Source organism: Maniola hyperantus, chromosome 28, assembly GCF_902806685.2.
Source record: "Maniola hyperantus chromosome 28, iAphHyp1.2, whole genome shotgun sequence".
In the NCBI taxonomy this organism is placed as follows: domain Eukaryota; kingdom Metazoa; phylum Arthropoda; class Insecta; order Lepidoptera; family Nymphalidae; genus Maniola; species Maniola hyperantus.
Window position 1 is genome coordinate 6037788 of NC_048563.1, and position 14280 is coordinate 6052067.

At 43.8% G+C, this 14280-nt stretch overlaps 1 protein-coding gene across 1 annotated transcript in view; it reads left to right on the forward strand.

Moving 5' to 3' along the window:
- Positions 1-12311, forward strand: part of LOC117995024 (uncharacterized) — a 50526-nt gene extending 38215 nt beyond the window's left edge. Inside the window, 10 exon segments of the mRNA XM_069508133.1 lie at positions 2399-2445; positions 3854-3914; positions 5072-5226; positions 6544-6603; positions 7004-7126; positions 8004-8069; positions 9908-10054; positions 10974-11187; positions 11754-11828; positions 12177-12311. Coding sequence (XP_069364234.1) covers positions 2399-2445; positions 3854-3914; positions 5072-5226; positions 6544-6603; positions 7004-7126; positions 8004-8069; positions 9908-10054; positions 10974-11187; positions 11754-11802 — 922 coding nt within the window. The 3' untranslated portion in view covers positions 11803-11828; positions 12177-12311.
- The last annotated feature ends 1969 nt before the right edge of the window (positions 12312-14280 follow it).

Below are 14280 nucleotides of genomic sequence, written 5' to 3' on the forward strand. Positions count from 1 at the left end.
CATCATCAGAGTTGGTGGTCGTTTAAGCAACTCACAATTAAATTTTGGGCAAAAGCACCCAATAATATTACCTTCTAAAGACCGCATTACTCAGCTGATAGTAGATTATTATCATATCACTAATTTGCATACAGGGCCCGCGTTATTACTCGCGTTACTTAGACAGAAGTTCTGGATCATTGCAGCCAGAAACTTGATTCGCCAACGTGTACACAAATGCAATATTTGTTTTCGCGTAAACCCTCAATCTACTTTTCCACAAATGGGAGAGTTGCCCGCCTTTAGAGTAGCGCAAGTTAAAGCCTTTGTTCACACCGCTGTGGACTACATGGGACCTTTTTTCGTAACACACATTCGCCGTCGAGGTATTAAAAGTCATAAAGCGTACGTCTGCATATTTACTTGCATGACTACCAAGGCAGTACACCTAGAATTAGTCTCAGACCTCAGTTCAGACTTATTTCTCGCTGCTTTTCTGAGACTAAACGCACGCAAAGGTCCAGTAAGTCTGGTTTACAGCGATGGAGCTACTACCTTTTTTGGAGCTAAACGCAAATTAAATGAAATTTACACTCTCATACAGTCCAATGCTCATAAAAATTTCATAGAGAATCGTCTCGCAGAACATCGTATTCAGTTTAAGCATAGTCCACCTTATGGCCCTCATTTCAACGGCCGTAGCGAAATTAACGTTCGCTGTGTGAAAACTCATTTGTATAAAGTTATAGGGACACAAATCCTTACTTATGAAGAATTGAATACAGTTCTAGTTCAAATTGAAAACTTATTAAATAGAAGACCATTATGTACTCTAAGTTCTGATCCGTCAGATCTTTCCGCGCTAACGCCTAACCATTTTCTCAATCTCACTCCCGCAAAATATTTACCTGTCGAGGATTTATCAGATATTCCCGACAGCCGCTTATCCCGCTATCAATTACTAACTAAAATCACTTGTTCTTTCTGGAAACGTTGGAGCCAAAAATATTTAACTTCTCTACAACACAGACAGAAATGGAATACTCCCTCCAATCCTGTAGGTCTTGGAGCTGTTGTTGTTATCAAAGATTCTAACGTTCATCCCCTTTGCTGGCCTTTAGGAGTTATAGAAGAACTCTATCCAGGGAAAGACAGTGTAATTCGAGCAGTCAAAGTTAGAACGCGTTCCGGAAACTACATCAGACCAGTAGTACGGATATGCCCTCTACCTTCTCAATAGGCTGCTATTAATTCTACTAACTCTATTAATTAATTTTAATTCTTAATTTTTTTTTTTTACGCTTTAATTTTATCACGCTTTTCGTTCTGTTTAGAGGCTTGCCTCTAGGCCGGGGGAGTTGTTTACGCCATTTATTATATTTGCAAATAATCTATTATATACACACATACGCACATTCAAGCTCACACATAAACATGTACGCAATGACATTTCCTTTCAAATTCCCCTTCAGTCCGCTTCCGCATTCTGGCGCTTACGCACGCTGAAAACCGCTCCTGTTTTGCACAACGAATGTGCCACGCAATTTATAACACCCGCTCCGCTCCGCTACCGTTTTAACACGATAAAAGTTCAAAAAGTGTGTAAACTCGCGAAATCAAGTGAAAACCGCAACTAATAAATAAACGCTAATTAATCCGCTAAAATAAGTGATCTGAACAAACCGTCAAGCAAAATAGGTACCTATAAAAAGTGCAAAATTAACCTATGACGTGTACATATTATCGCTAAACAATCTTGCTATCGAAACTCCCTTTAATAAAATCAGTGCAGTTAAGTGCAACGGAAGGTCATCCCAAAGGTCATCATCAGCAAGGAGCAGATCCCACTCACCAGCGACCGCCTGAAGCTCAGGTAACCCACACTAGCCACGGCCGAAGTCTCCCACAAGACCAGATCAGAGGAATTTTAGAAATTATAATTTATTTTACAAAAAAGTAAAAACTGACTTGTCAATACCGTAATACCACAAAATATACTAAAAATAAAAGATAATTTAATCTATCACATAACACACTCGACGCAAGTTTCACCCCGACACCAGATTTTGTGTTTGGGATTTGTGTGGTGCTGCGTGGTGGTGGTGGTGCGTGTTGCTTTCCTGCTTGTTTAGCAGTGGGAGGGCGGGCGGTGCATACAGATTTTTTTTTTTTTTAAAGAATATTAGCCATGTTAAATGACTAATATTTCCCTTTCCTCTCCAACTAAGCGGCAGGCTTGTGCTAGGAGTAGGTACGACAATAGTGCAACGGGCGGGGTTTGAACCGTCGACCTTTCGGTTTTCAGTCCACTCCTTTACCCGTTGAGCTATTGAGGCTCAAATTTTGATTGGACCTGTTTCAGCGGATTGTAGCAAATGAAGGTTTTGTTTGATTGCAATGTCGTATTGTTTGTTTGCAGGTCGGGCTCGGGCTCGCTGCGCTGCGCGTCGGGCGGCGCCTCGCTGGGTAAACAAACAAAGAAAAAACGTTTATTTTTTAAAGCTGTGCCACACATTACCAGTTAGACCTTGTTGGGTCATCCCGGCGCCTGTAAACTCAAAAGACCTCAAGCAGAAGAAGCGCCGGAATAGACTGTCATGTGTGGCACAACCCGAAAAAAAAAACTACCGCACCGCGCGCCATCGTAAGGAATTTCACCCTCACCACCTGCGCGTCTGCTGTCTGCTGCACCTCGTCCGTCCGCTGCGCCAGATCCTTCCACGCACGTGCTAACTGTGGAACCAACTCCCATCACGGTGTTCCCACTACGTTACAACATGGGGTTATTCAAGGGGCGGGCCAACTAATTCCTAAAAGGCCGGCAACGCATCGGCGATTCCTCTGGTGCTGCAAATGTTCATGGGCGGCGGTAATCACTTAACATCAGGTGACCCGCCTGTTCGTTTGCTCGCTATCTCTATTTTTTTTAAAAAGGTTCCCATTCAGCATAAATGCTATATGCCTTGCACAAGTACAGAAACATACAGCGCTGGTTTCAGTGGGAACCCCGATTCGGGTGCGCTTCTGTCCTGCTATACGTATATTATGAATGCGAAAGTGTGTCTGTCTGTCTGTCTGCTTGCTTTTCACGGCTCAACCGATTTTAACGAAATTTGGTACAGAGATAGACCCACCAGTTTGGCGAGAGTCACAAAATGTGAATATTCTATATTTAATTTAATCAGTATCCATTTTATAAATTATGTGAAAGTGTGTTTGTTTGTTGGTTTGTCTTTCAATGACATCGCAAAGGAGCAACGGATCGACGTGATTTTTTCACGTGACGTCATTTTGACGTCAGTCAAATTAAAAATGTACCATCAGGTACTGGTTGCTCGAAACTTCAGTCTAGTGCTGACGTCACTAAAATGGCGGCCATGCGCATTAGCATTGCGGGACTTATGACAATGAAAACGTTTTTTTTACACATAACTTGGGCCAAACATAACCCAGGTGGGTCTACGCTGGACGAACCGAGCACGAGCGAAGCACAAGCGGAGTCGTTCGCGGCGTCAAGTGTGGACGTCCAACGAACCTACAACGAACGCGAAGCAAATCCCTTTGTGTTCGTCAAAAAACCGACGACAGGCGGAACGCAGCCGAGCACGAACGGAATGCTCGTTCGAGGCTTGTACTACACGAATTGTGTTTGGCTCGTGCTCGGTTCGTCCAGCGTAGACCCACCTGGGTTATGTTTAGCCCAAGTTATGTGTAAGAAAAACGTATTAATTTTGTCATAAGTCCCGCAAATTGCTAATGCGCGTGGCCGCCATTTTAGTGACGTCAGCACTAGACTGAAGTTTCGAGCAACCAGTACCTGATGGTATATTTTTATCAAAAAACATAAGTGAAGTAAATTGTTTTGTTGTGTCAGAGAGCGGGCGCGGGCGCGCGCGGCGCGAGCTGCCGCAGCGCCCGCTGGACGCGCCGCACAGGTACCGCTTTGTTGCATTACTTTTAGGGTTCCGTACCTCCAAAGGAAAAACGGAACCCTTATAGGATCACTTTGTTGTCTGTCTGTCTGTCAAGAAACCTACAGGCTACTTCCCTTTGACCTACAATCATGAAATTTGGCAGGTAGGTAGGTCTTATAGCTGGCATTCGGGGGGAAATCTGAAAACCGTGAATTTAGGGTTAGATCACACAAAAAAATTAAATTGTGGTCATAAACTAATAATTAGTATTTTCAACTTTCTAAGTAAGATAACTATATCAAGTGGGGTATCATATGAAAGGTCTTCACCTGTACATTCTAAAACAGATTTTTATTTATTTTTATTCATCATAATTTTTGATTTATCGTGTAAAATGTCGAAAAAATACGGCTGTAGTACTCAGTGCGCGAGTCTGACTCGCTCTTGGCCGGTTTTTGTATAAAGTCAAATGTACCTTTTAAGATTGTTTTCTACTATATTTGTAAGTGAACTTTTGCTCTTTTTGAGAAAAAAAAATTTCTTTAAACCTCAACCTAAAGGCGTTGACTCTCTTTATGCTGAGACTGTTGGTGGATTCATCATCATCATCAACCCATACACGTCCACTGCTGGACATAGGTCTCTTGTAGGGACTTCCACACGCCACGGTCTTGCGCCGCCGCCATCCAGCGGCTCCCGCAGACTCGTCTGATGTCCTCCGTCTACCTAGTATTGGTGGATTATTGTAAATTAATTAATTTGCCAGAGGAACTATGGGCCTCATGAGAGAGCTCAGAGTCACTCAGCGGGCGATGGAGAGAGCTATGTGCGGAGTTTCTCTACGTCATCAAATCTGACATGAGGAGATCCGTAGGAGAACTAGAGTAACCGACATAGCTCAACGGGTTGCGAAGCTGAAGTGGCAATTGGCAGGGCACATAGTTCGTACAACCGATAGATGTTGGGGTCTCAAGATGCTGGAATGGCGACCTCGCACCGGAAGTCGCAGCGTTGGAAGACCCCCCACTAGGTTGACGGACGACATCAGACGAGTCTGCAGGAGCCGCTGGATGGCGGCGGCGCAAGACAGTGGCGTGTGGAAGTCCCTACAAGAGACCTATGTCCAGCAGTGGACGTCTGTCGGTTGATGATGATGAATTAATTTGTTTTGAACTCAGAAGTGGCAGCTTCGGTCGCGGCGGGCGGCTGTCGGCCGCGGTGCCCGACGTGGCCATGGCGCCCAACGCCAACACGCACCTGCTGACCGCACGCGACTACCCGCACCCGCACCCGCACGCGGCGCCGCACGCGCGCGCGCCGCACCACCCGCCAGGTCGGTGTACTACACCTATCCCTCATTCCGCACAGTGTCTTGTATCTTTACGGGACTTTTGTGTCCACCAATCACAACGAAGCATTCTCCCCTGTCCCCCCCCAACATTTGACGATTTTGTTTTCATGCAAAACCTTGTATATGCGTATATCAATAATTATGTTGAGGGTGAATTCTCTGTGACATTAATGAAATATTCTTTACTTTTTTCCGACTTAATTCACATTATTACAATTTTCGTAAAGATTGGTTTGAATCACACACTACTTAATTTGCACAAAATTTGTCTGTTTTTAACGATGATTTTACTGATACGAATGTCTTACAGACTCATGAATAACGAATTTTTTATTCACACAAACTTCAATGTCACTTGTCAATTGTCAATGTCAAATGTCGATCGAAACTAATTGTCAACGTTTAAAAGTCTATGGCGCGAACACTCTATTTATTTTTGAAATAAAACGTAGCCTTTGTCACTCAGGAGTAATGTAGCTCTCCACTGGCGAAAGAATTACATTTTGTCGAAATAAAAAAATAAAAAAATTGTTCAATATTTACTGTACAGTAGGCGGCAGAGAATGTTGTACATCAACCTTTAGAAAAAGATGTTTCGTAGAGCATTGTCTTTGTCGTTGAGACCGACAAAACGTCACATGGGTGTGAATGACAGAGGCAACGCTGTACAAAGCCGAAATCTCATATAGCTCACCTCGATAGCTCAACAGTTAAAGGAGCAGACTGAAATCCGAAAGGTCGCCGGTTCAAATCCCGCCCGTTGCACTATTGTCGTACCTACTCCTAGAACAAGCTTTACGCTTAGTTGGAGGGGAAAGGAGAATATTAGTCAGCAATTAACTTGGCTAATCATCACCATCGCTGGTTCACTATAGAGCACGGGTCTCCTCTCAGGGTGAGAAGGGTTTTTGGCCATGTGCGGATTGGCAGACTTCACACATCTTTGAGAACATTATGGAGAACTCTCAGGCATGCAGGTTTCCTCACGATGTTTTCCTTCACCGTTAAAGCAAGTGATATTTAATTAATTAAAACACACATAACTCCGAAAAGTTATAGGTGCGTGCCCGGGATCGAACCCCCGACCTCCGATTAGGAGGCGGACGTCCTAACCACTAGGCTACCACAGCTTGGCTAATATTCTTATAAAAAAGAAAGGTCGATGTACAATATTTCTTGTCCCACTTCATTGTTGGGAATTTCAAGTCACGATAGGGAGTGAGATTGTCGTATGCGCCACGCTTAGGCGTTTCTGTACAAGTTGTAAGCCAAGCTTAGTCGTTTTGGTCGTTTTTCCAGAGTTGGGAGCCGTGCTTCAGTTGGACTTAGGCGACGGCGCCACGCACACGCCCCGACCCGGTGAGTGAGTCAGATAGACTGTGAGTCAATGGTGAATGAGTGAGACAGTGAGTGTTTGAATATACGGATGCAAGCACACTCCCAGACCCGGTGAGTGAGTGAGATAGATGTGTACGAATGGTGACTGAGTGAGAGTGACAATTTACGGATGCATGCACACGCCCCGACCCGGTGAGTGAGTGAGATAGTGAAGGACGGCAATCCCGGCTACGCCGCGTAATTGACTCAGTGGCACCTATTTACGCAACGTTCGTTGACCTCTAGCGTCAGTCAGATGTTTTATTGCGGACTTGTAACTAGTTTATCGGTGTGTTATTACTTAAGTACTGTCACCTGTCATCGTTGTTGCTGGCGTTCCAAGAACATGCTGTACAAAGCTAAGTTGGCGTTGTTCGCGCAGGCTCGCGGGCGTTGCGCGCGCACGGCGGTCGTGCGCATCGGGAGCACTCGCAGGTCATGTCGTGCGTGCGGCGCGCCGACGACGACGAGCTGCGAGCCGCCATCGAGCTGTCCGTCATACGAGGTGAGTATAGTACTAACGCTTTTATAGGTTACGCCGATGTACCTGCGCAGAAATCAATTTTTGAATGGCGCAAAAGTATCTCAGCCAATCACAGCGCTCGTCTGTCCGCTATTGGTTGTTGCCACGCGCCTTGTTTTGTACGCGCGAGTTAGCACGAGTCTTTGCTGTCCTTTTTAGGGTTCCGTACATCAAAAGGAAAAACGGAACCCTTATAAGAACACTTTGTTGTCTGTCGGTCGGTCTGTCAAGAAACCTACAGGGTACTTCCCGTTGAGCTAGAATCATGAAATTTGGCAGGTAGGTAGATCTTATAGCTGACATTCGGTGAAAAATCTGAAAACCGTGAATTTGTGGTTACATCACACAAAAAAATAAATTGTGGTCATGAACTAATAATTAGTCTTTTCAATTTTCGAAGTAAGATAACTATATCAAGTGCATGGGGTATCATATGAAAGGTCTTCACCTGTACATTCAAAAACAGATTTTTATTTATTTTTATGCATAATAATTTTTGAGTTATCGTGCAAAATGTCGAAAAAATACGACTGAATTACGGACTGCCTCGCACTTGGCCTTTAACTTTAACTGCCTTTACGGCTCTGGGTTCTAGGCCTTTTGATAGAATATGTTTTTTATTCAAGTAAACTTTTTACAAGTGCGTATGAATAGTCAGGCAGTTTTAATTTACCACTGGTCCGGAATGCCGTTCCTACTGAGAAGATACTACCTCTGTTGAAGTTTAGGCTTTTGGGACGCGTATCGCCATCTGGAAATACACGATCTATTGTTTTTTAAATCAGCCGTTATTTCCACTTTGCTTTAAAAATCAGACTTGACAGATTGTAACGATCGTTTGTCTGTCTGTCTGTCACAGCGTACTCGTCGCTGCAGGTGGCGCGGCGCTGCGGGCCCGCGCACGCAGACCTGCTGCCCGCGCCCGGTGAGTGGTCACCGTCTCCACCCCTTACAGCTTTTGTGATAACTGATAATCTATACTAATAAATAAAATTAAAGTGTCTGTCTGTAATATCGAAATTCAGTACGCGACCAAAAGTGATGAACATCGATCTTTAGATGGAGACAGCAGATTTGTAGAGCACTGTCTCGGTCGTTGAGACCGACAAAGCGTCATATGGGTATGAGTGACAGAGACAACGCTCTACAAAGATGAAATGTCATAAAGTACGTACGAAAGTTCACGACTTTCGGCCGCGGACTGTACCTACCTCATATAAGGGTCATATGGTAATTTGAACTGTACCATAACTGATTCACACGTTTTAAAAAAATTCTGTCTGTCTGTCTGTTTGATCGGGCCAATCTCCGGAACGGCTGAACCTATTTTGCCGGGACGTTCGTTGAACTTGGGGACCCAACCATCCCTAATGCTGTAAGGAATCGCATTCTTGAGTCACGATGATGTCACGGCATTTTTAATAAACCTTGCGTTTTTTTTTAAATTCATTATAGGTGTACGCTTGACCACAATCACACCTGATGGGAAGTGATCATGTGGCCTAAGATGGGACGCGTTTACCTACAAGATGCCTATTCACTCTTGTTTTAAAGATACTTAAGTTAAGTTTTCTTTTGAAAATTTTAAACGTCTTTATGACAAGATCTGTTGAAACGAATGCTTTAACTTATTACAACTTATCCTATCTATTTAAATTATATATCTAAACTCCGTATGCATTAACACTGTTGCACCAAATAAAATATAGTTTTAGTAATGTATGAATATATATATAGTATAGTATAAATATAGTATAGTATATAATATAATATAATATAGTATGAATGAGGTCGATGAACTTTGTCAGCCCTAGCACAGACTACGGTCTATTTGGGCTGCAAACTGCCAACACCAGTCGCGGCTTTTTGTCTAGTGCTTTGGTCTGGAAGTGTGGTGTGAATTATTCGCTCTTTTTTGTCTAAATAAAATAAATAAATAAATAAATAAATAAATAAAATAAATACCCGGGTTGTAATTGGTAGGAAACACATATCATGGAAGAGTATTCCAAACCTTAGCCATACGTATGAGGAATGATGACGCAAAACGTTTCGTGCGTGTAGATGGGATGTCGACGACATAAGGATGGAAACTCGCCCGACGTCTTGCGGTTCGGTGGTGAAATCGGTTTTAAATGTTTTTATGACATTTGGTAGTGAGATATCTCGCATCTCGGGGGCGCTACCACGGATAGGATACTTATTGTCCTGGAAAATCAAAAGTTCTCACGGGATTTTTAAAAACCTAAATCCACGCGGGCGAAGCCGCGGGCATCAGCTAGTTTATAATAAGGGTAGTGATGTTTGGTCGCCATGTAGAAAGAAAGAAACAAAGAAAAACGTTTTTTTTTAAGGCTGTACCACACATTACCAGCTAGACCTGTGGCTCTACCGCGGTTGTTTGACAGCTACAATGTCACGATCACAATCATCTCTGATTGGTTAATGCTCGCTCACTATTGGCCACAATGCATTGTTGCAACAAGAATCGCACAAATTCAGCCAATCAGAACAATTGAGATTGTAATAATGATTGATGCAAGTTTAGACAATCGCCCTACTGGTTAGGTTATCCCGGCGCCTCTTATACTTGAGTAGTAAATTCAAAAGACCTCAAGTAGAAGAAGCGCCGGAATAAACCATGTCATGTGTGGCACAACCCGAAAAAAAAAGGTCCCTACTCAGCATAAATGCCATATGTCTTGCACAAGTACAAAAACATGTGAAGAATGGAAATGATCGTGGTGACATGTTGGTGCTCAGATTTCGGTGTGCACCGCGGCCGCGCCACGCCCAGCCCCGCCGCGTCCGGCGCGTCCGCCGCGTCCGCCGCGTCCGCCGCGTCCGCCGTGTCCGCCGCGTCCGCCGCGTCCGGCGCGTCCGCCGCGCGCCGCAGGGAGCGGCCGCAGCGTGAGTTTACGTCTTTACTTTTCTCATTTAACTAGCTTAACTTTGTCAAAACATTTGTACGTCAGGGTTTCCTGACTGGATATTATGTTGGCAACTCTCTATTGTAAACACCTTGTCTTCCCATATTCACACAAATAAATTATTATTTCATTTCTTATCTTACGTAGACTACACAAACTTCATACCCCTATTTCACCCCCTTAGGGGTTGAATTTTCTAAAATCATTTCTTATCGGATGCCTACGTCATAATAACTATCTGCATGCCAAATTTCAGCCCGATCCGTCCAGTAGTTTGAGCTGTGCGTTGATAGATCAGTCAGTCAGTCAGTCACCTTTGGTTGCAATCAGTCCTGCAGGTAATAGTGATGATGCAGTCTAAGATGGAGCGCGCTTACCTATAGTGTCACGTAACGTCTTCTTGTCCAAAATCCCTCAGTGCTTGAAGACCAACGTGTTGTAACAGTGCGTGTTGCCAGTGATGACATATGGAGCCGAGACATGGTCGCTAACTATGGGCCTCATAAGAGAACTCAGAGTCTCTCAGCGGGCGATGGAGAGAGCTATGTGCGGAGTTTCTCTACGTCATCAAATCAGACATGAGGAGATCCGTAGGAGAACTAGAGTAACCGACATAGCACAACGGGTTGCGAAGCTGAAGTGGCAATGGGCAGGGGACATAGTTCGTACAACCGATACACGTTGGGGTCCCAAGGTGCTTGAATGGTAACCTCGCTCGGCAAGACCCAGTGTTGGAAGACGTGGACGGACGACATCAGACAAGTCGCAGGGGGCCGCTGGATGGCGGCGGCGCAAGACCGTGGCGTGTGGACGTCCCTACAAGAGATCTCTAAGTCCAGCTGTGGACGTGTATCGGTTGATGATGATGGTATAGTAACCCTACAATGTGCGCACGGCAGTGTCGGGCGCCGCGGGCGCGGAGCGACGGGGCGGCGCCCCGGGCTCCAGTGCGGGCCCGGTCGCCGCGGGCACGCTGGGGCCGGGCGGCGCGCCGGGGCCGGGGACGCCGACCGTGCCGGGCGGGGGTCAGGCCGCGGTGGGCGTCAGCCGCAGCCCCAGCCCGCGCCGAAGCCCCTACCCGCTCTACACGCTTTACACGCACAGAGACTACAGGTATATATTTTATTTTTTACTAGACGAGGCCCGCGACTTCGTCCGCGTGGAATTAGATTTTAAAAATCCCGTGGGAACTCTTTGATTTTCCGAGATAAAAAGTAGCCTATGCCTTTTCCCGGGATGCAAGCTATTTCTGTACCAAATTTCGAAATCGGTGGAACGTCTGGGCCGTAAAAGGCTAGCAGACAGACACACTTTCGCATTTAGAACATTATTATGGATTAATTATAGGTAAACGCTTTACCGCAATCATACCTGATGGGAAGTGAAGATGTGGCCTAAGATGGGACGCGTTTACCTACAAGATGCATATTCACTCTTGTTTTAAAGATACCCGGGTTGTAATTGGTAGGAAACACATATTGTGGAAGAGTATTCCAAACTTTCTCTGTCTCCTACCCGTGCTCTGCAGTGAGTCTGTGATGGGTTGATCATTATGATGATGACTGTATACTAACTAGTACCCAAGTATAGATAACAGAGTTGGTAGCGCGAGTTAGATGAGTGCAGCGCCATCTCTGTGACGGCGGGCGAACTACGTGCTAATCAGTGTGTCTGCGCAGGGCGGGCGCGGCGCCGCGCAGCCGCGCGCACAGCCCGGCCTACGCGTGACGTCACCCGCGGCCCGCCGCGCCACGGTCAGTGCGCACGCGCATGCTGTACACAACTTACACTTTTTAACATTGAAAGGATCTTTATTTCTATATACTCGACTAGTTTATGCTCGCGACTTCGTCCGCGTGGGTTACATAAATTTCAAACCCCCATTTAACCCACTTAGGGGTGGTATTTCGAAAAATCCTTTCTTAGTGGGTACCTACTCTTTACAAAGAACACACCCTCCAAATTTCATGTCTCTATGACCAGCAGTTTAGGCTATGCTTTGATATATAAGTCAGTCAGTCAGTCAGTCAGGACTTATACGTATAGATAGGTAGCAATTCGAATAAAAACTTTGACTTGACTTGATAATGTTTTGTTGGCAGGGGGAGCGAGTCGGAGCGAGCGTAGCGACGCGCAGCGAAGCGGTGCGGAGCGGAGCCATGATCTCACACACACGCGTCCCGCGACACTGTGCCCACACACACAATGGCACCGATTCCGTTGTCTTTCTTTAAACTAAATTTAGAGTATCTGCATCCTTTTCTTTTTAACAAAAAAAAGCTAAAAAGGGACAGAACATGAACTTTACATTTAAAGACTTTAAGTTTTAGTGCACGCTACAAATTGAAACAGTAGGCTCGCGACTGCGCGCTAAAATCACGGGTTTTACCATCTAAAAATTAATTTAAAACTGTCAAACTGCGTCTGTCCTTTTCATATTACATTAGTAAGAAGAGGATGCGAATACTCTAAAATTAGGTTGTGCTCAGAATCAGTACCAATATTTGTCTAAAAAGTGTTTTTTTGCAGTAAAACTGCTTCAGGGGTCGCTTGAAATCTTTTTCCAGATGTAATATTCATACGGCACTGTCGCAGAAAATGATCGCCAAACAGAACAGCTGTTTCGAGGCCGCCATCTTGTCGAGCTGCCCATAAGTAGTTCTCGGGGACAGCGTTCGCGGGTCGAAACAATTATTTTATTGTTTTTATCAGTAAATGTTATATTTTGTAAATATTGTTATTAACTATTATTACGTTTAGAAGGAGATAGCAGATTTGTAGAGCACTGTCTCTGTCGTTGAGACCGACAAAACGTCATATTATAAGTACGAGTGACAGAGACAACGCTCTACAAAGCCGAAATGTTATTCGAAAGGCCGATGTACGTTACTTTCGGCCGCGTACTGTACTGCTCTTACCTACAACCCGGAAGTTCAAGGTTGACTGATAGACCAACTGCGCGGCAATGTAAAAAAGAAAAGAAAAAATGTAGACACCCACGCTTTTGTACCACCGAATAGATTGATAAATCACCCACTGCGCAGGTATAAGATCAGAGCTCTTTTTGTATGGGAAAAAACTAAAGATCAGAAGCCAGCTGATGTCTTTCTCTAAATTTAATTTAAGAGTATCTGCATCTCTTTGTTTTTAATGCTAATAAAAAAAATCGGTCAAGTGCGAGTCAGACTCGCACACGAAGTGTTCCGTGGCATCATTTACAAGAATTAAGAAATAACACTTAAATAGGGTCTTGGACTGTAGTAATAAAAGTAAGTGATTTTTTTGTATAAAGAGAATAATTTAAAAAAAACATGATTTTTATTCATTATTAAAATAATTATTTATTATTATCACGCTGTACGGAAAGCGATTAATGACGTCACGTAGCGTAAACGACAAATATTTTTCATTAAAAAAATGTTTTCCAGCAGAAATTACTCTAGTTTTATGTTCAAAAATTGAAAAAAAAATTGTCGTTTACGGATTGTGACGTCATTATTCACCTTCCGTACAGCGTCACGTTCATGGTAACAATAAATAAAAATCATGATTTTTTTTCTAGCCACATAAAACTCTACTCTCTCTCTACTTGGGAAGGTCCAAGACTAATTTGTTTACTTAACATTTATTTTATTTTATATTTCTAAGAAAATCTATTATTGTAACAAGAATATATTATTAAATATTAAGAAAAAGAATTTAAACTATTGTAATTGACGTATAATGTGTATTTATGAATAAATGACTATGACTATGACTATGACTGACTATGACTATGACTATGACTATGACTGACTATGACTATGACTATGACTGACTACGACTATGACTATGACTATGACTACGACTACGACTATGACTATGACTGACTATGACTATGACTATGACTATGTCTATGACTATGACTGACTACGACTACGACTATGACTATGACTAAACTAGCGCTAAACAAAACATCACTTCATTTTATTACTACAGTCCAAGACCCTATAATTATGTGAAACCACACAACTGCCATATAACGCGTAAAATTTTACTCCTCGCGCGCCATTTTGACTTTTTGTGTCAAATTTTATGTCAAAAGTACGATTTTAGTCCTTACTAGTTTATGCTCGCGTCTTCGTCCGCGTGCACTACACAAATTTATACCCCCTATTTCTCCCCCTTAGGGGCTGAATTTTCAAAAATCCTATCTTAGCGGATGCC